Genomic DNA, 23,482 nt, shown 5'->3' with positions numbered 1-23,482 from the left:
TTATCAAAAAGCAAGTCATCTCATTTATGAATGTTGCTTCTTTTTGCTTTTTTTTGTTGATGAATGCTTTAAATGTGTGCAGATTATTGTGCTTCAGATAAATGTATGGACTTTTCTTTCTGCAGTTTTGGTCTATCTGTCGAAGTTGCATCCGTGCGCAATTAAAACCAAGTCAGTAGCTGCTTCTTGTACGTTTGCTGCTTTGCCTATAAGCTAAACAAAAAAAAAGGGATAAATCGCTTTGTTGTGGAATCTTCATTTTTTTCGCCAGGGAGTCCAAAACCAAAAGATGTTTCTTTTACAATCACAGAAAGCCAAAACAAAAAGCATCAGTTTCTGTAGTAAGGCTCAAAGTGGGTGGACGGTGTTTGTTTGCGTGCCTGTGATTATGTTCATGCATTCTTCATAGTGTGTAATGCTGTGATGCTAATTATTCATTTTGCATAAATGCCAGTTATCCCGGGTCAAAGAAGGTGTTTTCAATTATCCCGCTTTGACCATTAAGGAATCCGAAATCTAAACATTTTCTTTTTTCTAATCCTAACGCCAATAAAAGCATCCCTTTCCAATGTTTTTAGTTATTTTTTTCTTAAAAATCGTTGCATGTTCCAAGTAACAAAGCCTGCTGGGGATGAAAAGTGTATTTTTGCGTACCTGTGATTATCTTCTTGCATTCTTTCACTGGATGTGTGTGTTTGTGTGTTTTAAGCCCCCCCCCCCCCCCCCCCCAGTGGAAGCAGGCGGGAGCATCAGGGTGCTGCCTGTAGAACTCTGTTGGCACGATGGACACATGTGGTAGATAGCTAATGATAGCATGCAGCGTATAATGAGATCCTACTCTCCGTCTGTCTCCCCTACCTGGCATCATGCATTAACCATACAAGAGGAAGAGGAGGCACGCATGGTATTGACTTTTGAGTGGGTGTCTGCTTGTCCGTTGTTGGTTTTGTTTAGCACTCAGAGGTCAGCATGGCTGCAAGCGCCGCACATTTATAACAAGTGTTGTTTTTTTTTGTGTTTTTTTTTTTTCCTGTGTGTGCATTTTATTTTCATTGCAGGAGTACACTTTTTTTTTTTTTTTTCCTATATTTGAGGCGAGATTTCTCCTCATCTGCACCTCGTGAGCTCTGATAAATGGTTGTAAATTGATTTTGGATGTGTTGCTATGTATACGCTTAACAAGCCAAATGGGTTCAGTTTGCGGGTTAGTTTGTGTGTTCAGAAGATTAATCTATTAATGTATTCCACACACTCATAATCCACAGTATGAGGCGCTGGCATGGCTCCATCTTCTTGCCCAGTAACATATATTTATCCTCTTCACTACACAATCCTCGAGGCTGCTCAAATCCCCCAGGGGGTCCCTATGACATGCTTACTAATGTGTGCTTTGGAAACGGAGTGCTATTGTATCCCCTAAATCTCACAAAGCACTGTATGATTTGCCCATTGTCGTTAAATCGCTTTGCTTGTGCCAAGTACTTGCATCTCACAGAGGCTTAATGCTTTGAGGGTTTCAGGGACGGCTTCGAGTTCCTCTTTTGTTGATTCCGGGGAAAAGTGCCAAGACTGCTGCGCTGAATATTGTTTTGAGTATGGAGGAGGGAGGCGAAGAAGGGCCATTGCCAAACGACTCCATTGAGCCCCCGTGAATGGGCCATTCATATTTAGGAGAATCACCCAGATGCCATATTGTTGGCTCAACAACGCTAAATATTCTCCAACAAGGATGGGATTGTAACAGGTTTTTGAGTTGTGCGAGAGCAGAAAAGGGCGTTGGGAAATTGAAGGGAATAGAAAGCAGTCAAGCTTTCAGTCCGTCTGAAAGGCATAAACAGTGCAGAGCAGGACGACTCTGACATGATTATGTTCTAACTTTACGGAAAATATTTCTCCATTTGCAAGAATTTACGTTTTTTTCTCTCTCTCTAAAAGCTGCGGAATTTCTCTCTTTTTATGCTGCACCGGGATGTCAGTCAAATACAACCGTTTGTAACACATATAAGAAAACGGTTAAAAATACTTCATGTTCATTTACAGTATTTAACACATTGCAGCAGTTTCCTAATATCTGCATACAACTACAGGGAAAGCTAGTTGAATACTGTTCATGAAGGTGGAACGGAGGCAATTTAGGTCATTTTATTTTCTGCATTTCAAACTCAAGTCGCCTCGTCTCTTTCAAATGTGTGCAAAAGTCTTCATCAGGAAGTCCTTTTGGAAGTTCATGATTTAACAAAATGCTAAAAGTGACATTTAGAAACATGCCATATTAGGTAGTGACAGAATAGTTCTAGAAGTAGCGAGTCGTTTGTGTGACGTTAAACGTAAAGACGAGTCCGGACTATTCTGAAGGCCTCAGCTCTGTCTTCTGGATTAGATCCCATGTCAGACAGAACGAGTCATAAGTAGCTGCTGGGGTCGACGAAATCCTGCCATGGAGCTCCCCAACCGCACAAAACAACCTTGAAAGCACCGCTGTAAGCAGCAGAGCTGGTGTCCCCACACCGTCAAAGACGGGACCAAGACAGGACTTAACAAAATGTCATTGTGGTCTTTTATGTCGTGCATGCACTGAGTATTAATCACGGCTGGATCTGCGCCTGAGAGGCTGATCAAATTTATTGTTTGGCTGCACGGGACAGTAATGGGTGTTTAATTACTCAATAAAAGCCCTTTTATAGATTCGCAGGCCTCCTGTGTGTTGAGCAAATGGTATTGATCTGTCTCCCGGCTGCAACATGATAGCCTGTGAAGGAGAATTAGAGCCGTTAGCCCGCTAGCGCTTTCTCATTCATTAGCCGCATTAGCCAGAGGGTGGTTAAGACGTAACATCATTGTTAATGCCAGAGTCTCAGAGGTTTTTATATGTCTGCCTTGTGTTGTGAAGCTCCGCGCGGCTCATTTACACAAATATGGATTAGATAAGCAATGAATAACATCGACGCCGTGGAAAGACTGTCAATAAGAATCTCCAGGAGAGTTTTATTCCTCGTGAACATTTCCCCGGGCGTCACAAACGGCAGTGTAATCCACAGGACTAACTCTGACAACGCCCTGAGCCCAAGCTGTGAGCCGTTTTAGTCGGGCTCCCATCTCGACTGCGTGTTTAATCCCACAACTTCCCCACCTTCTAATCTGTAATCTGACAGCTCCTCCTCCTCCTCCTCCTCGTTCTCACCCCCGCTCCTCCTCTTCCTCCTCAGAGGCCTAATTCTGGACATACATCCTCCCGCTCTCTACGCTGTCAACTCGTGAGCGGGAGAGAAAAGCTGAACGATAATGACAGCGAGCCTCGCCGCGCCTCCATATGGTGTTGCGTCCGTGCATTCACGGCGGCAGATATGCGTGGCGTTCGTGTCCAGCTCTGCACGCCCGTCCACTGTATATTTTACCCTCCGTCCCGCTGCATCTGCCTAACATCTATTGTCCTTTTATGTTGAGAGCATCTCCCTGCTTCTGTGACCAGCTCCACGTCTCTTGATGCACCACTGCAACACCTCCCCTTGATGTGCCTATATCAAATGAGCGTGGCCTATTACAGACGTGGCGGAGTCAGTTGGGTGGCTTTGTGGGCTGAAAAGAGAAAAAAAAAAAAAAGGGCCTGCGAGGGACCATGAAAGAGACATTGTCCAATATGGACGATACAGTCCCTTTGTAGATAAATGGATTTTCATGCTTATCAAGTCGGACACTGACATGAGTGAAAACTGTGGAGAATGTGGAATTATTCTGTCTGCTCGGCCGTACACACAAGACAAGTGTAGTTTCAAGTGTGTGTGGTCTTTCATTGTCCTGCAGCAAGGTTTTTTTTTTATTTGGTGTAACATTCAATTTGGAACAATATGCACTTTTAATGCTCCGAACGGGCACTGTGCATGCAGCCAATATATTCTCTGGGAAAAGATTACTAACCAACTTCCCCACGTACACGGCTTAACTCCAGGCTTATTCCATTGTTGGTTTTGTGGGACATAATACCTCCTGAAATCTACACTATCTACACGGAGTGAACACACATTAGACCAGCGGACATTTTTCTTACCTAACCAAGTTTGATTTTTGAAATGGATCCTTTGAGCTCGGCTTGAAATTATAACCATTTAGAAGTTGAAGTGGCCGGTAACATGTAGCTCATGCAATGACCTCTGTGCTCATATAACAACTTCAAAAAGTGTCTTCATTGCAATGACGGCGGCAAACAGGGAGTCATACATCCATGAAGGGCTTTATTATTTATCCTAACACTGTGATAAATGAGACAAACGTTTTCCCCTGACAGCACAGACAGACACGATCTGCCTTGTTTTACGTTGTGATCTCCACGACGTGTATCCATTTATGCCGACATGCCCACACAGAGCGATGGACACATTAAAGCCTGTTCGCATTCCCCCCCTGCCTGTGGGGCGCGAACGAGAAGCGATGTCTACTCGATGCAGAGCCAGTGATCTAGGTAATCTGCCTGTGCTGTGGGACAGGTCTATTGGTCCACAAATCAATTGGCTTCATGTCCGTGCCATTAGGCTAACATGGCGCTGCTGAGGCGCTGAGAGCGGTAAACAGACTGTTTAATTCCCCTGGATACCAGCCAGGTGGACACTCCTCCTCCTCCTCCTGCTTCCTCCTGATCCCTCCGTTTTATTTATTTTTTTCCACCTCCCCTCATTCTCTCGTCCTCTTACATTGACTCCACTTCAGTCAATGCGGTTATCCTCAGCGGACGAGTGCTTACAGGAATATTGCTTGGAGGGGTTGTGTGTGTGTGTGTGTGTGTGTGTGTGTGTGTGTGTATGTGTGTGTATATAAAGAGGAGAGATTTTGGCCAATGAACCCTTGCTGTGCTCTGTCCTCCAGTACTGTGTCTATACTGAGTAAGTGATCCCTTGGGATGCAGTACACACATCCCTCCCTATCTCTCCCTCCATTTCTCTGCGTCTCTCTCTCTCTCCCTCTTCCTCTGTATGTTTGTCTCTCTTTGTTTCTCTCACAGTCTGTCTCTCCCCTATTCTGTGTCAGCCTCTTTCTCTCTCTCTCTCTCTCTCTCTCTCTCTCTCTCTCTCTTCATACATGTCCTCACCCCTCCCTTCTTCCTTCTTTCTACCTCCAGACAGAGGCAGCAAACAAGTACAGTAATAAGAGGAGGCCGCGTCAGAAACTCACAAACTCATGATGAGAAAAATGCAGATTTAAGGACTTTACCGTTTCCCCTTTTTTCACAGATATATATACACCAAATAAAAACACGTCCATCCCTGGCGCTTTCTTTTTCCCCCACGCGGATGCTTCTAATGACTTCGCTTGTATAACGTCAGCAATTCAATTTATCCGCTTCAGCGCCACAAATCCCTGTTTAGTACGAGTCTGTGCGCTACAGTATGGTAATTGAGGCGGCGTGTCTTGACAGATGAGTGTTGCTGGCGGTATCGCTGTTGTGCGTCTCATTTCCTGCCGCTGTTGACTGATAAGATAAGAAGCCTGCAGCCACGTCTGAGAACTTGCGGCGCGACTAACAACCTGATGAACGGCAGCGCTAAAGCCATGATCCGTGATTAAGACGTGTGTGTGTGTGTGGGGGGGGGGGGGGGCTCAAGCTTTCACAGGGGAGTCTTTACATGAAGACCGCAGATCTCATGGTTTTAAGAACGTTGGCAAAGTTTACACTGGAGCATCGTCTGACAGAAAACCTTAAAATATGACACAGTAAAGATTGTGTGTGTTGTGGATTCTGATCCACCCGTAGGGCCAGAACATTTCTCTGTTGCTAGGAGACGCTGCAACCCCTCGGACACATCTGGTCAGATGTTAGTACAAGTTGTTGACAGGGGCTGGAGCATCTGCAACAGCGTGATACTGTTTGCAGAAATGTCTCGCGAAAACGTTGTTTTAAGTCGCGGAAAACGTGCAGGCACTGCCGCCTTTCAAGTGTGTGTTTTCAAGAGCAGGGACACATGAAGTGTAGAAAAACTAGACGGATAGAGACGTCAGTATTTAAAAAGAGCAGACGAGTATAGCAACATCAGCCACAATTCACTGTGACAGACTTATGTGATCCCAAACATGTCTTAAAGTAAAAGGAGGCGGAAAAAAAAGTAGCTTCAAAAAAACTCAAACATCACCAATAAATATCATGGTCTGAATTTCAGGCCGTCCGTCCGGCCCTTCGTTCTTCAGCCTTGACTCATCTTCCTCCTGGGACCTCGGTGGTGGAGTGACATTCATCTTCCTACAGCACAGTCGAGTCACTCTTTATCTTATGCCACTGCTTATCTCTTCAAGAAACACTTCCTTTTCTCCTCTTCTGTTCTCTCCTCGTTCACCTGTCTACCTGATTATATCCCGACACCGACGAGAATATGTTTATCTTTATGGTTCCTATACTTTAGTGAAGTACAATTGTCATATTGATTTATGGGAAGAAAACTCTATGTACAGAAATGTTCCCACAGTATAGTTTGGATCCCATCTGTCTGAGTAGGAGATATTTGGATGCAGCACAATCATTTTTCTGTCAGAGATGTACTTCTTTTTGGTTTTGGTCCAGATGACAAACAAGTACAGCTTCTGTTTTCCTCGGGGCTGCAGCGGCGCCCCACAGTAATAAAGCTGTAATTATTTATTTAGTAAGAGTGAAAACAAGACTTTCTAACTGCTGCTTCTCTGAAAAATATTGCACCAACAATATGTGAGCGTGCATTAAGTTGCCAGCGTGCACACGCACACGCTCATCCGCACTGCTATCAAGGTCCTGGTCTTTCTCACTCCAGATCAGGCAGGACTGGAGGGAAAATGCAGAGAGGTATTAAATATCTCATTTTCTGTTTGCTTCACAGCTTTAATGGGATTGAACAGAGATGTTACACAATCTCCTCCTGGAAAGGATGTGTTATGGGCCCTGCTGATGACTTCAATTATTGTCGCTGTGGTGCAACAATTTAAGCTAACAAACGCACACAAGTGTTTTTACTCAGCAGATCATGTTTTTATTGGGAGAGGTTTGGTGGAAGGAGATGCACAAATATCCAAATGTACATTTAATGATAACAGCTATACTCACTGGTTTCATGTGACTAAGTAGAAAGATTCTCAGCTCAGTAAATGACATGTGTTGGTCCAATTGTAGGGTAAGCAGTTGTACTTTCTTGTCATTGGAGCCAATACTAAGACAAAGACTTGAATTTGGTGAAATGACGTCTCCCATTGTCTTCTGAAAATTAAAAATGTGAGAGATAAACAAAAGATAGTTAACAATGCTGGTAGATTTACTCATTGGTCAAAAGACAAAAAATAATTGGTAACGTTTTGTTTATTTTTATTTTGGGCACTTTATGTCTTTATTTAGAGATAGGACAGTAGAGTGAACAATCAGAGAGACAGAGAGAGTGGGGAATGACATGCAGGAACGGAGCCACAGCTCGGATTTGAACCTGTGACCGCCCGAGGACCAGAGCCTTCGTACACGGGGCGCGTGCACTAAACACTCGGCCAACGTCGCCCCATCGGTCTTATTTAAATGACGGCTGACCCTTTGCCTGCCTATTTATATAAGAGGAGGGTTCCACCCCCTCCACACACAGACATCACCCTCGCCAGCCAATGAGAGCTGGCGTAGTGTTATTAAACTACTGACGAGGTCATGTGGGAGGCGTTCACTCACGCTACTCGGAGAACCTGGGTTATGTAACGAACCTAAACTTATACAGTGTTAAATTGAGTGTTGGGTTTGGTAGCACCTGTTGCCTTATATACAGGGGATACTTTCCCCCTTATTCTAATTATAATGTGCACTTTGAATAAAAGGGAACATAGGACATTGATCTTTCCTGTTTCTAATTATAGGGCATGTTTTAAATGAAAAGTAACCACCTTAGTTATCTTCTAACTATGCTACTAATCATCTTTCTCTAAAAGGCTTGTGTTGGTCCTTTGTGTTCGGTGGCTTATGGTGGCAGATCTTCCTTTCACCGTATTGTTGTCAGTAATTGGAATTGGACAAATTGTAAGTCACTTTAGTCACCCTTACTCTGGATAACAGCTGAGTCTACGTGGCCTGGACAGCATCAGGCAGAGTACACCGCTTTATTTACTTCATAAGTAAATACTGCATGCTTCTTTTTTTTTTTTTTTTATTACCCTGCGAGCACGGCTGATAGAATCTGTCAGCAGCGCTTGTCATTTCAGCGCCGTGAAATCAGCAGCGCTCGGATAAACCGAGGAGCCCGTGTTCACGGCACAGAGCCTGCTCGCGTGTTCATCGCCTGTGAATGTGATTACAGCTATTGATCGGTAGACAATGACACAACGCCGCTGCATGTCACCTGAGGAGAGAGAGTGTGTGTGTTGTGAGAAAAACAGGGCGTGCAGAGGAAAGGAAGTGTGTGTGTATCCATATGGTTGTGCGCGTTGGTCCATATGCCCGTTTGTGTATGTGTGTGTGTGTTCACATACATGTGCGCTACTGTTAAACCCAGATCCAGTGTGGTAATGTGAGATCAGACGTAGCCTGTTAGCCGGAGCCTTACATCTGCTGTCAGCCGCTCGCTCTAACTCTGTTAAGGACGTTATTGATTGCTCATTATTACCCCGTTCCCTGAAAGATGAGCGTCCCCTATGATCACATTAAATCTCTCCTCTGTCCAATTCTCCTGAGATGCCTTCTGCTCATCGGTGCCCATCAAATTTCTCCCTCCGAGATCTGATATCAAGCAGCCTGACGTTTTTTATTGCCTCTGGTTGTCTTTTGCGTCTTGTTTGATTTACTCCGAATAACTGCCTGTTTTCTTTCTTGTTTTTTTTTGTTTTTTTTTCCTCCCTCTTTTCCGCCGCACTCTAGCTAATTGATGTCTTTAGTCTGTGTAATGGAAATCAGCCAACACGGATGAGCAGCATTTGAAATTATGATTTGTTTTCTTTTTATTAGCGCAAAGGGACGCGTCAGGTTTTCATGTTAACTTTGTGATCCGTGTTTATTGACTTGAGAGCAAACAAGACGAGCTGACAAGGGAGTCATAATAATATGTACTTTATTTTTCACTCGGGGGCTATTTTAGCTCTGTAAAAAAATATTTAAAAGACACAGGTGCTTGTTTGCGAATAAGTGTTTGTCTTCAAGCTATCATGTCAAACTTAAAGTCTTGCCTTTGAATTTGCTTACGAATTCATCCCAAAGCCCCCCCCCCCATCTTTCAAGTGCCCTTTCTCGTTCCGCATGTTGTCATTTTCGCTGACGATAAGCAGTTGTTGGAGGTGTCACGCGTCCGCCAGCCTCTGTAAAGTTTGGGCCCTGTTGAAATCCAGCCCTCAGTGAGAGGCCATCTCATCGGCCCCCGCCGTCCCCATGAATAATGCAGAGCTATCGACTGTGTCAGTTGAGCGCTGGGGAGACGCGGCGGCGGCGGCGGCGGCAGCAGCCAGCTTGATATTCAGCTGCTGGAGCTGACTGGATGCCCTCACTTTGAGACAAACTGCTGGCAGACTGCTCTGACTGGAACAGACAGGACCTGAATCTGCTCATACGAGATGTTGTGTTTGTGTGGAGGTTGTTCTTGTCCCAAGGAGGCCTGCGGTTTCTGTCTGAGTGGGCAGAAAAAGACGAGCGTTCGCACATCTATGTACATGCTTTCACAAATATTTGCAGTATATTCTGCACCAGATTCCTTCTGTGCAGTCTGTACGAACACACACACACACACACAGACACACACGTGTGTGTTAGTCGGTGCATCCTCCAGCCCCGCAGCCTGCTGAGAGCTGAGATTCTTCTGCCCCCTCGACACGACCAGTTCAGTCTCAATGCCACCGATCGATGGGCGTATTGATCCGCTGTTTGACTGTTTAGACAACCTGTGTGAATTCCAGCATAATGCGAGCCGCGGTGGATTTAAGGGCGTGCACGCTCCTCCCTTCAGCGACTCGCACACCTGCGGGAGACCAGCACACGCCTCTGTCATGTTGTCCCTTTTTTTTCTTTTTTTTAAACGCCTCAAAGTACGAGAGGACAACAGGAACAGCTAGGTGTGTCGTATCTCTCGCTAAAGTTTGGATCCAACTCTGTGACCTTAAGCGACCTGTCCTCACTTTCCCCCTTTCACCTATCCTGTCAGCCACCGCTGCATCCTGTATACGCCGCTGTCACACAGAGCCAATATGATAAATGACTCCAAAGTTTGTGCCCAACTCATTGCAAGCAGAGAAAAGGGCAAATTATTGTGCAATTAAATGACTTTTAATAGCATAGAAACATCACCATTAACCTTTAACACTCTGACTTTGCTCTTTAAAGTTTTAAAAGCAAAAAAAAAAAAGAAAGATGTAAAAAAAAAACAGTCTGACAGGCTGCATGTTTTTTTTTATTTTTTATTGGGACACAGCGAGAGAAGGCGTGAGTTGGCAGATCGAGCCAGGATCCATATGAAGTGTGCAGGATTTCGCACTTCAAACATGCACGGTGAAGAATTCCTGCAAGTTCACAGGCTGGGGGTAGAGGTTATCCCAGCCAGGGCCTCTTCAGTAATCCACACACACCCCACAGGCGCACACACACACACACACACACACGTGAACACACACCCTCGCACACACCCTCGCACGTGCGCTACTCACGGCCGGCGTTAATCTCCACCAACTGCTGTTGAACTCTAATCTGGCTCGCTTGCCAAATGTTTGGTGCACTGCAAAAACCCTCCGTAACGAGTCATTTAACAGAGTGGACGCCTTCAAATCCTGCTCTTATTTATGAGCCGCGGTATCGCGATGACAGCTTAAAATATTTAATTAGGATAAGTGGAAAGATTTGTCTTGCTCTTGAAAGAGTTTTAAAATAAATTATGCTTTTTTTTTTTTCCCCTCTGCAGTTGGCACAGATTTTTACTTGAGTTTTTTTTTTCTTTATAAGAAGAAGTAAAAGATTTAAAGGTCATAATTTTATTTTGAAAAACTTCTGCTGTCGTTTAAATTGACAGGTTTTTGCAGTGTAGTTAGTATTTGGCACCGAATGTGCCTGCTGTTGTCAGAAGAAGCAAACTATGGAGCTGTGGTCCAGTTTACTGTCTGACTGAGTGCTCCCCCCTCCCACCCCCCCCGCCCCCTTTCACTTCCACACCACCCACACACACACACACACACACACACACACACTCTTAGATACATACATACACACAGCCCAGTGCAGACAGACATAATGCATCCACAGATGGTGACACTCCGGCAGTCACTCCTGGGCTGTCTGTCTACGTGCCAGCGTTGATAACACACTCGCACATAAACACACACAGACATATGCGCACACACACACACACACACACACACACACACACACACACAGCCTGGCGGCAACAAACACGGTGATGCATCATTGAGCATCGGCTGGTTTTTCTCTAACTGCCGAGGGGAAATCAGTGCGGTGTTAAGTAACCATTCATGTGTAGCCGGACCACACACAAACAAACATCGCACCCACACTTCTAAAAATATATTTCGTACCTCCGCAGAATAATATAATACAATTGAAGAATATAAAAGTCTTGTATGTGGGTATTATTGACTACCAAGTGGGATCATTGATGTGTTAATACGCTCCAGTATCACTATTTAATTCCCATGACAAACAACTCTTTCCAACTCTTACTTGAATTGTGATATATTCATTTGTTGATGCATTGTTAATGCTTCCACTCTGGACCGGAGTGTGCTGTGTAGGTAATCGCCCACTCCGGGGCTGCGGCGCCGCTGTTTGTGATGTGGCTCTTTCCCGAGGATTGTATTTGAATAATGAGGGAGGATGGAGCGTTTCTCTTGTGCAGAGTGTCTCCACGCCGCGGCGGGTAAATGACCTCTGAATAGTTGTTTTGGATTAGCCATCAAAGTCTTCCCTCCAAGTGGCCGATAGATAGGTACTTCCAGAAATGAGTCACTTGAAAATGATCATCGCCGCCGTTGCCGTATAAGATAATGGATAACCATTACACTCCATTTTCCCCAGCTCCTCACCCACACAACGCCTGCTCTTGAAATATGATGCATCCACTGTGCTTAGTGAGCACTTAATGTCCAAAAGCACCGTGTTTGTTGAGATTTACAACTGCGCCGGTAGAAGAAGGAGAGTGTCGTCGGCGTATAATGTTGTTCACTCAATAATTATCTCATTTTATTTACGAAGACAGACAGCTTTAGTCGAGGTTAGAGGCTTCCTCTCTATTATCTCCACCTGCCAACCCCACTGCTGCACCCCCCCCCCCCCCCCCCCACCTCCCACCCCACACCCACTCCCCTTCCTGCTTGGCCCTAAATGACGTCCTTCATGTCGAGGACTTTCCAAAGTTTCCATCAAAGAGGAGGAGGAGGAGGAAGGAGGAAGGAGGGGGGGGGGGGAGCATCCTCACGCCGCTTCTGTGTGTAAAGGGGAGAGGGGAGAGAAGAAAACAAAAAAGTTACAGCGCGGCTCTCTTGCACTGGTAGCAGGGATCGATGTCATTTCTAAAAGGATTAGGCCTCCTCTCAGAAATCTATTTTAATTACTGAACACACAGGTAAACAAAGTGCTGCTGGTTCACAGGTATGGATCCGGGCGTCAGAGGAGTATTGATAGCGTGTGGCCCCATGTTAACCCCGGGGCCGCTCTGAAAGATCCTGTGGATGCCCCGTCAGGCGGAGGCAGAGCAGCAGGCTGAGAGGCGTTCGCAGGGAACGCCGATGGAGACGCGCGACCGCTCCTGCCGTCGCCTGGCAAACGCCGCGGCTGTGCACGGCGTCGGCTTAATCGACATCGGCGGAGGAGGGTGTTTGTCTCCCGAAGTTAGTCCATTAAGAACAAACTGGAGTGTCTTCAGCCTGTGTCGGAGCCGTCTCTCGCGTCCCCTGAAGTGATTACACTCGGTAAAGAATTCAATCAATGAAGCTTTTGACGAGTCTTAAAAACATCAACATCTGGGTAGGGATATGAAAGTCCAAGTTAGGAGCGATTTCCCCTCCAATTTAATGTCACGTCCAAACACCTTTTCTCTCAAACACGTCCCTGCAACAACGCTTGTTTAGCTGATTTGTCATTTAATTGACCTGTAATGGTGATCTCTTTTCACTCGCCACAGGACAGATGTGCCCCTCTGTTCTGCCGCCGTCCCAGCTGTGGATGTCATCGCCTATTCTCTTTTCCTGTCCCAGTGGCGCTGAGAGTCTTTACAGATGTTTAATTCACCAGATAAGAATAATCGCTTTGCCTCAGCGGGCCTGATGTTTTCGACGCGTGCTCTATTTGGTCCTGCATGTGTCTGCCTCCATTCCCGCCGGTGCCACCGCACATTTGTGTGTGTGTGTGTGTGTGTGTGTGTGTGTGTGTGTGTGTGTGTGTGTGCGTGTGCGTGCGCGCGCGTCTTTGAGGAAAGGAGCCCCGCGTCGAGCAGGGTGATTAGGCACGCTGCGCTAGTCACAGGAAATGGAGTCGCTGACGGACAGGCCGAGTGCATTATAGATGAATGCCACGCGTAAGCGGCTCCGACCCCCGCCGAATATCTCTCAATTTCCTCTCTGAATGACAAAAGAAGCCACGCACAATTTCCTTGATCCGGAGCATTTGTTTAACTGCGCCCTACCCATTTAACCCACCCATTCAGTAGTCTGTCTCGTAAAGGGAAATGTAGACTGTGTCAATTTATCCAGCTGTAAGGAAGACGTGATACAGACAGGCAGGCAGGGGCGGCGATGATACGCCTCTGGAATTCACGAAGAGACTTACATTCTTGATTTATTCAGCCATCTAAATTTAGATTTATCATTAAATAAAAACCCGAATATTTTGAAAGCTTTGACTTTTCTATACCGCAGTGAAGCCTAGTTCTGATCTCGCTCTCAAACGTGCTCCACAAAGACTCACTGATTTCAAAGTTTGATGGTCGGAGCTGCGGGAAAAGTTATCGCGAGGTCAAAAGTCGCCGATTACAATGAATATTTGATTTTTTTAAAGACTCCGTCATTTGTCACATATCCTTATATTGCAGCTCCCGAGCTGTCATCCGTACAGCAATCTCCCCCTCCCCTCCGTTCTGTCTTTGAGTTAGTGACAGCTCATCTCTCCCGGTCACTGCTCAGCGTCTCGACTTTGAACTCGCTCTGTTTACTCCCTTTTTTTTTTCCTTTTTCTTTCCCTGTCGTCGTTGTTGTTGTTTTTGTCGCCGCCGTGCCACAGACTAGTCGTCGCCTTCGCGAGTGGAAGCTGCAGCCGCGCTTCAAAGACGCGGATCGGCGCTGGTTGCGCTCGTTCAGAGGGAAAAGTCTGGCTTCGGGGACAGTTTTATCGCCTTTCAGAAAGGATGGAAGAGAAATTTAGTTTATCTGTGAGCACAAATTGTCTTTTTTAATCACTTGATGTAGTTTGAGCTAAAAAAAAAAAAAAAAAAAAAAAAGGTCGATGACGGGGGGCCACTTTCTTTTTGTTACTTTCGTGTTTTTTTTTTATTCCGACAACGATTCTCACACAAACACACAGAAGATCTTTGATTAGCACGTGTGTGTGTGTGTGTGTGTGTGTGTGTGCGCGCGTGTGTGTGTGCGCGTGTGTGTGTGTGTGACACAAGCTCATGACTAATTTCATAATTAATTGCCTTTTGGAGGACCTAATCACATTATTTGACTCTAATGTAGCTCGTGTGCCAATACAGCGTAGCCCGTGGCTTAGTCACAGTGTGCTGGACTCATTAACAAGGTGGTCCGGAGGTTGTCAAACACACACAAGGGCTTGTGTGCTTGAGGATACACGCACACACACACACATGCACGCACGCACTCTTTTAAAACAATAGCTACATTTGGCGCATATTCAGGTCTTTGGTGCAGCGATTTGGAGGTTAAAAGATGCCCTCTGGTGTATTTGATAAGGATTTGAATAACTGGCTGGTTAGATTTCCCCCGTGGCGTGTGAAAACAGGTCTCTCCTGATGAAGTTATCGCCTGTCACGCCGCTCCTTCTCCTCCGCCTGCACCCAATCGCAGACACGAGGACAGGTTTCATAAAAATATGACACAATTATTTGATAGTTTGTTGGGTTTTAACGTCTTTGTTGTCTGTTTGTGTGTGAAAGACGGAAGGAAAAAAAAAAAGAAAGGGCCTCACATTTGTATGTCTTGTCACAGATTTTGTGGGTGCTGGCATGTGTTTTCCACACACACACACACACACACAAATGCAGCTTAATTATGACGTTACCAAAATGGGCAGTTTGCTCTGACACCCTGCTTGCAGAATCACACGGCGGACAGACTTAAAAGAGCTCATTAGCTCTCTCTAAAGAGCTGTTTACTGCACATATACACACACCGCACAGTAATAGGCAGCTCTGTTGATGCAGATGGACGCCGAGTGTAATGAGAATGATTAGGCGTCTCTATGTGGAGGCTAGAGGAGGAAGAGGAGGTGGGGGGGAGGGTGCTGGCAGACTTGACGCTTCAGAAGGTGGAGAAGATTTCTGTTGGATGTTGTTTCAGCTGAGTGCACGATCCCTCTCCCTCCCTCTTTCTCCAACTCTGCAACACAAACATCTCTTCTTGTTTATTTGATTTTTTTTTTTTTTTTTTTTAAATCTCTTGCTGCATGTGTCCATCCAAAAGGCTTTTGCACGTTTCCCTCAACCCTTAAAACTCTGCAGATTAAAAAAAAAAAAAAAAAAGGTTGAATTTTGTCGTCTCACTCGGTTGCTGAAATGAAAAAAATTAAAAACGAGTGAAAAGACATTTCCCATGCAGTGTCATGGAGGCTGTTAAAGAAAAAAAACACACTTTTCAAAGCGAATGCTCGGGAAAAATAGTGTCCTGAAAAAGGGCCTTGAAAGTTTTTGAAAGGCACTATTGGTAACTTTTTTATATTAAAGTGCTGCCCTATGTGATTTTGTGGTCATTTGAATGCATGTGAATATTGAGTTCTTCACCACTCAGAATTCAATGACGTTTCAGCGACTTTCAAGGTCTTCCAAAGTGAGTTGCAAGTCAGCCTACCTTGATTTTTATTTTTTTTTTCCTTCTTCTCCTGGTTGACCCCGCCCATCCTGCACCCCCACATTAAGTGACTTTGCTTCACTCGTTGCCCTTGGTTTACATCACATTGAATTAGAAGGATACTCAGTGAATGAGTCCAAAGTCAATCCTCCTCCATCCCTTTCATATGTTTTGGAGAAGGAGCAGCGGGTTCAAAGCGCTCAGTTCAAAGCCTCCGTCCTCATTTAAATAACGTGGAGTAATCGCTATTACCTTATTTAAATAGTGCAAGTTATCATTTGGCCTTCATTTGCATTGCTGGGGTAATCACTGCGTCTCTGCATTAACCTCATTATAGAAGAGATGAAAGCCCTGATGGAGGCTGACACACTCTTTTATATATGTTATCTTTATTAATGACGGTATTAGAAAGATCCATGTTTCTTTAAATGGAGGACACATCCCAGTTTGATGGAGTGTCACACTGTGGAGAGACGAATGCGTGCGATTCGCGAGGCTTGTTTTATTTTACTTTATCCCCCCCTTCTTCCTCCCCCCCCCCTCCCCCCGCCAAGTCTCCCTCCAGAGCTCGCGTCCTCTCCTCCTGCTCCTCCACTTCTTCTCCATCCTCGCCTTTTTTTTTCTTATCTGCATCTCCATCCATTTCACTGTGCCCATCCCTGCTCAAGAGAAGCAAAACACATGCATCTGAGCACGTCATGACATTTTCACTTGCTTGCAATTTGCAGCATTTTGGTGGTGAGGGAACTTTTTGTCTATCATCTTGAAATAACCTCCTTGTACAATGTAGTCACCAGTCTTTTTTTTTTTTTTTTTTTTACCTGACTGCATGAAACTGAGCCGACAAGAACCAGCTCCCTGCAACGTCAGCTTTTTAACGTCAGAAATTCTCCGTCACATCAAACTGTATTAACTGCATTTTAACATTGGTATTAATAATTCTTCCGGTGCGTTTGGTTCAGTGGGACACTTAGGGAACTGCCCCTTTTATGCACTTCTTTCAACAGCATGTTGGGGCTAGCTCAAAGTGGATGACCATCTTGCTCTCACTGTCATTTGTAACGTACTTCTGTTGCAACAAAAATGGAGGCTAGCTACAGCTACAGAAATACGACCGCTAATGTATTTCACACATTGATGACTTCTTCGCTTGTTTTTTGAGATAAATGAAAACTGGCCCAACAAATACTCACCGTTTTAGATCCTTATGTCATATTTTATACATGTTGTACTAGAAAGTCACTATTGTACTTCATTCTATGTGTTTATAATAGGCAAAGGTCGAGCATTTGTTGCCTTTCATTGATCCGTGATAAAGTCACTGAATGAAAAGTTGCCGACTGCTCCATTAAAACGACGTGTGCTGTAATGTCTGACACCGACGTCAGGATGGACTGTTGATTAGCTGAAGAGACTGTGGATGAGCCGGAGATTGCCGAAGACCAGGTTCCATCAGGGGGTTTCTCTGTGTGAAGTCTTCAGGCCGCAGATCAAACCTGCACCTTGAGACTTGGAGCAGGAATAGTTTTCTCAATGATGACGCTCATTCATGATCACATTTGGTCACGCTGCATTTAAGATGTATAAGGGATAACCGATTGATTTATTGTGAAGTTCAGCATCGTCAACCTCCTCTGGATCCTCACAATTGAATACCTCGCTATGTATATTTTAAAATAGGTATTTGACAGCAACGTTGTGTTGTTGACAGGCCGGGATCCTGTTGAAAGATGGTTGTTTTGTGCCCACATTTTCTCATGTTTTGTCCAGTTTTTCCAGCCTTGTAATCTTCTCCTTGAAATCCCGCCCTTCTATCACGCTGCTCCCACTTAATGTATTCTCAATATTAAAGGAGCCTCCTAGCTAATACAAAACTTTCCTCTGCTCAGCTCTTTGTCTCAGACGTTCCCTGCTCAGTACACCGGGAGGGTGACAGGCTTGCCAGCCCCTGCTCGACTCCCCTCGGCTAAAATGTTGTAAATTAACACAATTAGCAGATCGCCATTCTGCTAATTAGCCACTGGCGTCTGCCGAGAGATGGCTAGAGAGTAGAATCAGAGAGGAAATATAGGAGTCTGGGGATTCCCCCCCTCCTTCCCCTGTGTTGTTACCAAACAAACACAGGGCCTCAGAAAAGAGAGCAAGAGAGTGCGAACGTGTATGTGTTCGTGCCTGGGCTTTTCTTTTTTTGCGCGTATGTCTGTTTGTGCTCGCATAAATGGAAGGGAGGGATGGAAGATTTGCTCCACCATGAATGGATTTCATTGTGCTTGCACTGCTTTACCCACACAAACACAAAAACACACACATAAACCAATTCCAAAGGAGGGATTGCTCACAAGACCCCCAACTGTGGATCTCTACATGCAGCCGCTGCCAGTCAATAAGTCGGAGGAAGCAGCCTAAATGACACCGATATTATCCTTTATTTGTGTGCACTAAGTCAAATCAAACGGGGTTCAATCTGCCGTGCGGCTGCTGTGATTACGCCCCGTCCAGCCTTTGATAGTGCCACGGCTTTGATAGTGAGACAACGATGGAGTCGCTGTGTGACTGTCAGTGTTTGCAGATGGCATTGGCTGGGATTAAAGGAAACAGTGGCTCTCCAGCCTCCTGAGGCAATAAAGGGGAGAGCCAGGTGAGTGTGTCTGAGATGAGATGGAGCAAGGAAGGCGGGAGGGGGGGGGAAGCAAGCACAGAGGGAGTAAATAAGAGGAGGGGTGGCTGCAGAGAAAAGGCAGAAAGGGAATGAAAAGAAGAGATATATATCAAAATAGATGGAGCCAGAATAAAGGGAGGTGAAGAGAAATAAAGAAGGATCTAGCAGGAGGGTTGGTGGAAAATGGTCGACCAACAAAAAAGCAAAGAGGAGCGACTGAGGGGAAAGACAAGGCGGCAGGGAGGCATAAAGAAGAGAGGCAGACAGAAAGGTAAAGAGAACGGTGGAGAGAGAGGTCAAGGTGGAGCTGTGCAGACAGGAACTAAGCTTGAGACACAATGTGTTGTAATTCATTGCTCGCTACAGCTCCTGTGTGCGTGCCAGTGTTTGTGCGTCTGGGTCAGTGGATGTGAGCTTTGTGTGAGTGTGTGCACATCAGCACGCTTGAGTGCAGGCAAAGATAGTTTTTTTTTTTTTTTTTTTTTAAATGCGAGTGTCTGAGCAAGGGTGTGTGTGTGTGTATTGGATAAAAGCTCCACGAGGAGAAGGGGGGGGGGGTGTATGGGTGTGTGTATTTTGCTTTGTGGCACTCGGCGAGGCGCATTTTCAAACCCATCTTCAGCCACCTCAGATGAGCTGGGGATTATAGAGTGACCCTCAATGCCTCCGTCTTATTGGTCTGGCCAGGGTGCATTAGGCTGCAGTAACCAGCCATCCCTCTGTACCACACTATACCTGCTGTCAATCTGCAGTCCCCATATCAATCAATCAGTCATTTTTTTTATCATGAGGCACCTAATCATAATAAAAGTAACAAAGCAAGTCCAGACCAACAAACAGCCTTTAAGCAGGTAAAAACGGAGGCAGATCCTGGTTTATTGGTGGACAGCCACCTACCTCCTCCAATGGAGAGAAATAGATCTAATTAAGTCATGCATAGTTGAACAGAATACCTTCTTTTTATGAGTCACGTAGATCAAAACAAAAAGCCACACCAAACAAGCCTCTAGATGAATGTCACCTTTTTAATTGATCACCTTCAATCCCCAGCAATTCGGAGGTGTTGTTATTTTAATTATTCCTGAAATAATTTGAGCGTGTCCGTGGCTCAACCTACCATTTTCTGTGTCGCCATTTCTTTCAGGCTTAAAGATGCAGTGGACCCCCGAGCACAGCCAGTGGGCCGAACAGCATTTCGACATCTCCTCCACCACACGCTCGCCAGCCCACAAGGCCGAGGCCTACAGGGCGGTGCCTGGCCACCTGCAGCGATCTGCCGCCTACCAGTACGCCTGGGCCAATGATGACATCTCAGCCCTCACCGCCTCCAACCTGCTCAAGAAGTATGCCGAGAAGTACTCCGGTATTCTCGAGATGCCGGGGGCTTACTCTGAGGGGCCTGGTGTACCCGGAGTGATGAATGGACGGAAAGGTGAATCAGAACCTTGGCAGGATGGCGTCTATCCCATGAGCTGCATCCCTGAGGGGGTTTCGGTCAGAAAAGGGGGTGTGGCAGCGGCTTCGGACGTGGTGTCCGGCATGTGCAGCTCTCCGGGCCTGGCCTCCAGCACCCTGAGTGAACCGAGCTACTCCAGCAGCAGCTGCGGGAGCCACACCGCCACCGCACTTCACTCCTCCTCCATGCCCTCTCAGGAATACGGCCCTGCATACAGCGGCTCCTACCTTCACAGTAGTTACAGCTCCCAGTCCGCCCCCGCCCCAGCGCTTCCCTCCCCACTGCACAGCTCTGGGCTCCTGCAGCCACCCCCTCCGCCGCCCTCCCACCCCACTTTAGTCCCAGCTTACAATGGAGGCTCCCCTAACTTGTCTAGTTATAATTACCCCCCAGCCGGCTACTCGGCTCAGAGCTCAGTAGGGCCAGGATACAGCCCTGGGGGAGCACCCCCTCCTTCCTCATACCTCCCATCAGGCATTGCTGCTCCTACACCTCTTCCCCCTCCCTCTACTTTACCTGGATACCCATACCAGAGCCACAACCTGACCCCAATTGCCCCCACTCCTCTGAACAGTAGCTCCTCTAATTCACTGAAGAGGAAAGCCTTCTACATGACAGGCCAGGGAGAGATTGACTCTTACGGTAACTTTGGCTATGGTCAAGCTCGGAGCTCGTCTGAGAGCCCCATGTACAGGGTAGCAGACAGCAGCAGTGCAAACGGAGGCTCCAACAGCGCCAGCGGTGGTGGATTTGACAGGAGTGTTGAAAAGACATCTTTGCCTTTTAATCCTCAGAAGCAGTCCACGATGTCTTCAGAGCAGCAGAGGAAGTACGGCAGTCAGGCAACAGGGGGCCCGATGACTCCACCAGCATACGTTTCCTCCACCCTGGGGGGTTCTCGGTCAGCAGATTCCCTCGTCAACTTCACCTCCCCCTCTCTTAGTGAGCAAGGTGCTGATGACCACCGCCTTCACCTCTCCCACTCAGCGCCCGGGCCTACCTCCTCCTCGTCCAACTCCTCCTCCAGACCTGCTGAAGAGCAGCTGAAAACCAGTGACCCTCACCTTCTTGACATGGTTACCTCTGAAATCGTTCAGCAAGGCCCCCCAGTGGATTGGAGCGACATCGCAGGACTAGAACTTGCCAAGGCAACCCTTAAAGAGGAGGTCCTGTGGCCTATTCTCCGCCCAGACATGTTCAGCAGTTTAGGACCGGCCCCGCGTTGCGTGTTGCTGTTTGGGCCGAGGGGCAGCGGCAGGACGTTGCTTGGACGCTGCCTGGCAAGCCAGCTGGGAGCACCATTCCTCCAGCTTAGCGGGTCCACGTTGGCCACCAAGTGGCTGGCAGATGGAGAAAAAATTATCAGAGCGTCCTTCCTGGTGGCGCGATGCAGGCAGCCCTCAGTACTGTTCATCAGTGAGGTGGACATGCTGCTCTCAGCCCACCTCAGTGAAGAGAGTCCCATCAACCACCTTAAAGGGGAGCTACTTTCCCAGTTGGACTCACTTCTCATGGGCTCAGGCGAAGATTTAAGCAACCAAGTGTTGGTGGTTTGTTCCACGAGCAGACCTCAAGACATGGATGAAGGGCTGCGCAGGTACTTTGCTCGTAGGGTCCTCGTGCCCCTGCCAGACAGCACAGCCCGGCACCATATCGTGAACCAGCTGCTGGCTCAATCTCAGCACAAATACTGCTTAAGCGAGGAGGAGCTGGCACTGCTGGTCCAGCGTACTGAGGGTTTCTCTGGACTGGACCTGGCCAGATTCTGCCAGGAGGCCCTTGTTGGTCTGTTACACGCCTCTGCACAGGGCATGGACATGACGGGTATGATGCCCCGGGGACAGGTCAGGCCACTTACCTACCAGGACTTTGAGAGTGTCTTTTGTAAATTCCAAGCCAGTATATCGCAGAAAGAGATTGACACGTACACTGAGTGGAACAAAATGTTCGGCTGCAGCCAGTGAAAAGATAGATTCCGCCCTTGAGAAAAAGAGGCATCCACATTTTCTCCCCTCAGGGCAGAAGCATTGTGCTGGAGGGAAAGGCACACAGAAGGCCAACACAAGCCCACAGAGTTCTCACAAGCAGGGTTTAGATGCACCCAGAGACCAGGTTTTGAAGAGACAACAGGCGGTTTTGCAGTTAATGAGCAAGAGTTTTAATTTGAATGCTTGACACTCCAGAAAAGCCAGGCGTTGTTTACACTTTGCAAGTTGGCTTCAGAAGAGACGCCCCAGTGTCTGTGTATATATCTTTATGTCCTTGTTTTTGAGATTTAGTTGGCTATCCAAGTGCCTGAAGTGGTGCTTTCTGAGTTTCTTTCGTTGTTTATTTGCCTCACAAACTACATTCTTGGCATGAGCTGACAATTATAAAGAGCTTTAAAACTTCAACAGTGAGTTTGAAAAACAGAGACTGACAGAAGCCATTGGCGATGGTCAATCAGTCTTTATTGTCTTGCTAAGAGCAGTAATCCAACAGGGTGGCAGTAGTCTGGGCCCTGACTCACTCTCATCTCTTCTGATCCTGTCAAACGTAACGAACAAAACTCAGGAAAGCGTTTGTGAATTGTATAGTACCTCAAGATACCTTGACGAAAAGCACTAAGATCTGAGGGGAGAATCTGAGGGGTTTTGGAAGTTTAGTAAAGCAGTGTTAAGTGTACCTCAACTGGCTAGGATAAATAGCAAAGAGGTGACAATGAATGTAACAGATATGTTCTAAAATGGTGGAACATAATCCATAGTGAGAATAAGATACGTTATTTCTTTTCTTTTTCCTCATGGCAGGTGCTTTAGTTAGCTGCATCTACCTGACCAATCCTAAAACTTAAGTCCATAACTCTTGCCCAGCTTTGTTGTTTGAGGCGTTTTCAGAGATGGACAGGTGTCGGTTTGGTGGGAATTGTATATTTATCAAAACCACATTAATCCACACTGTTTATATTATGTGACCAAGGCATAACGTCCAGGCTGCACGGAGGCGCCACCAGTTTGTCAGATAACTTCTGCGCAAAATATCGACCCATTTGTTGACCACCCTGTTTAGTGGGGGAAATGTATCCTCTGAAATAGACGCGCTAAAATCCCCTCCCAAAAAATCGAAGGATTCCTTTTCAGTTTTTTGGAAATGAGCAATGAGTTAAATATGAACTTCACTGGCTAATAGCTATTGCTAGTGCCAAGTAAGGTTGTGGGACATATGCTCATATTCTGTCTGTTCAAGAGTTAAATGTGGAGCTTTCTTGCTACTAGCTAACGCTCGTGCTTGGAAATTTAGTGTTGTGGGAAATTTGCCAGTTATCTGTCATGACAAGAGTTAAATGTAAAGCTTCTGGCTTACATAAAACAGACATGTTTGACTGATGTCTCATCCGATTGTTCGAA

General features: G+C 46.3%; 1 protein-coding gene across 1 annotated transcript in view; it reads left to right on the top strand.

Annotated features, from left to right (window-relative positions):
* The window catches only part of LOC306818549 (fidgetin-like), a gene marked incomplete at its 3' end in the record, with an annotated part of 28,417 nt that extends 6,357 nt beyond the window's left edge, over window positions 1-22,060 (top strand). Inside the window, 1 exon segment of the mRNA XM_079336200.1 lies at window positions 19,785-22,060. Coding sequence (XP_079192326.1) covers window positions 19,785-22,060 — 2,276 coding nt within the window.
* Between the last annotated feature and the right edge of the window lie 1,422 nt (window positions 22,061-23,482).

Source organism: Symphodus melops (genome assembly GCF_947650265.1).
Source record: "Symphodus melops genome assembly, chromosome: 23".
Lineage (NCBI taxonomy): Eukaryota > Metazoa > Chordata > Actinopteri > Labriformes > Labridae > Symphodus > Symphodus melops.
The sequence above is the reverse complement of the archived record's forward strand: the minus strand, read 5'-3'. Positions and strand labels throughout refer to the sequence as shown.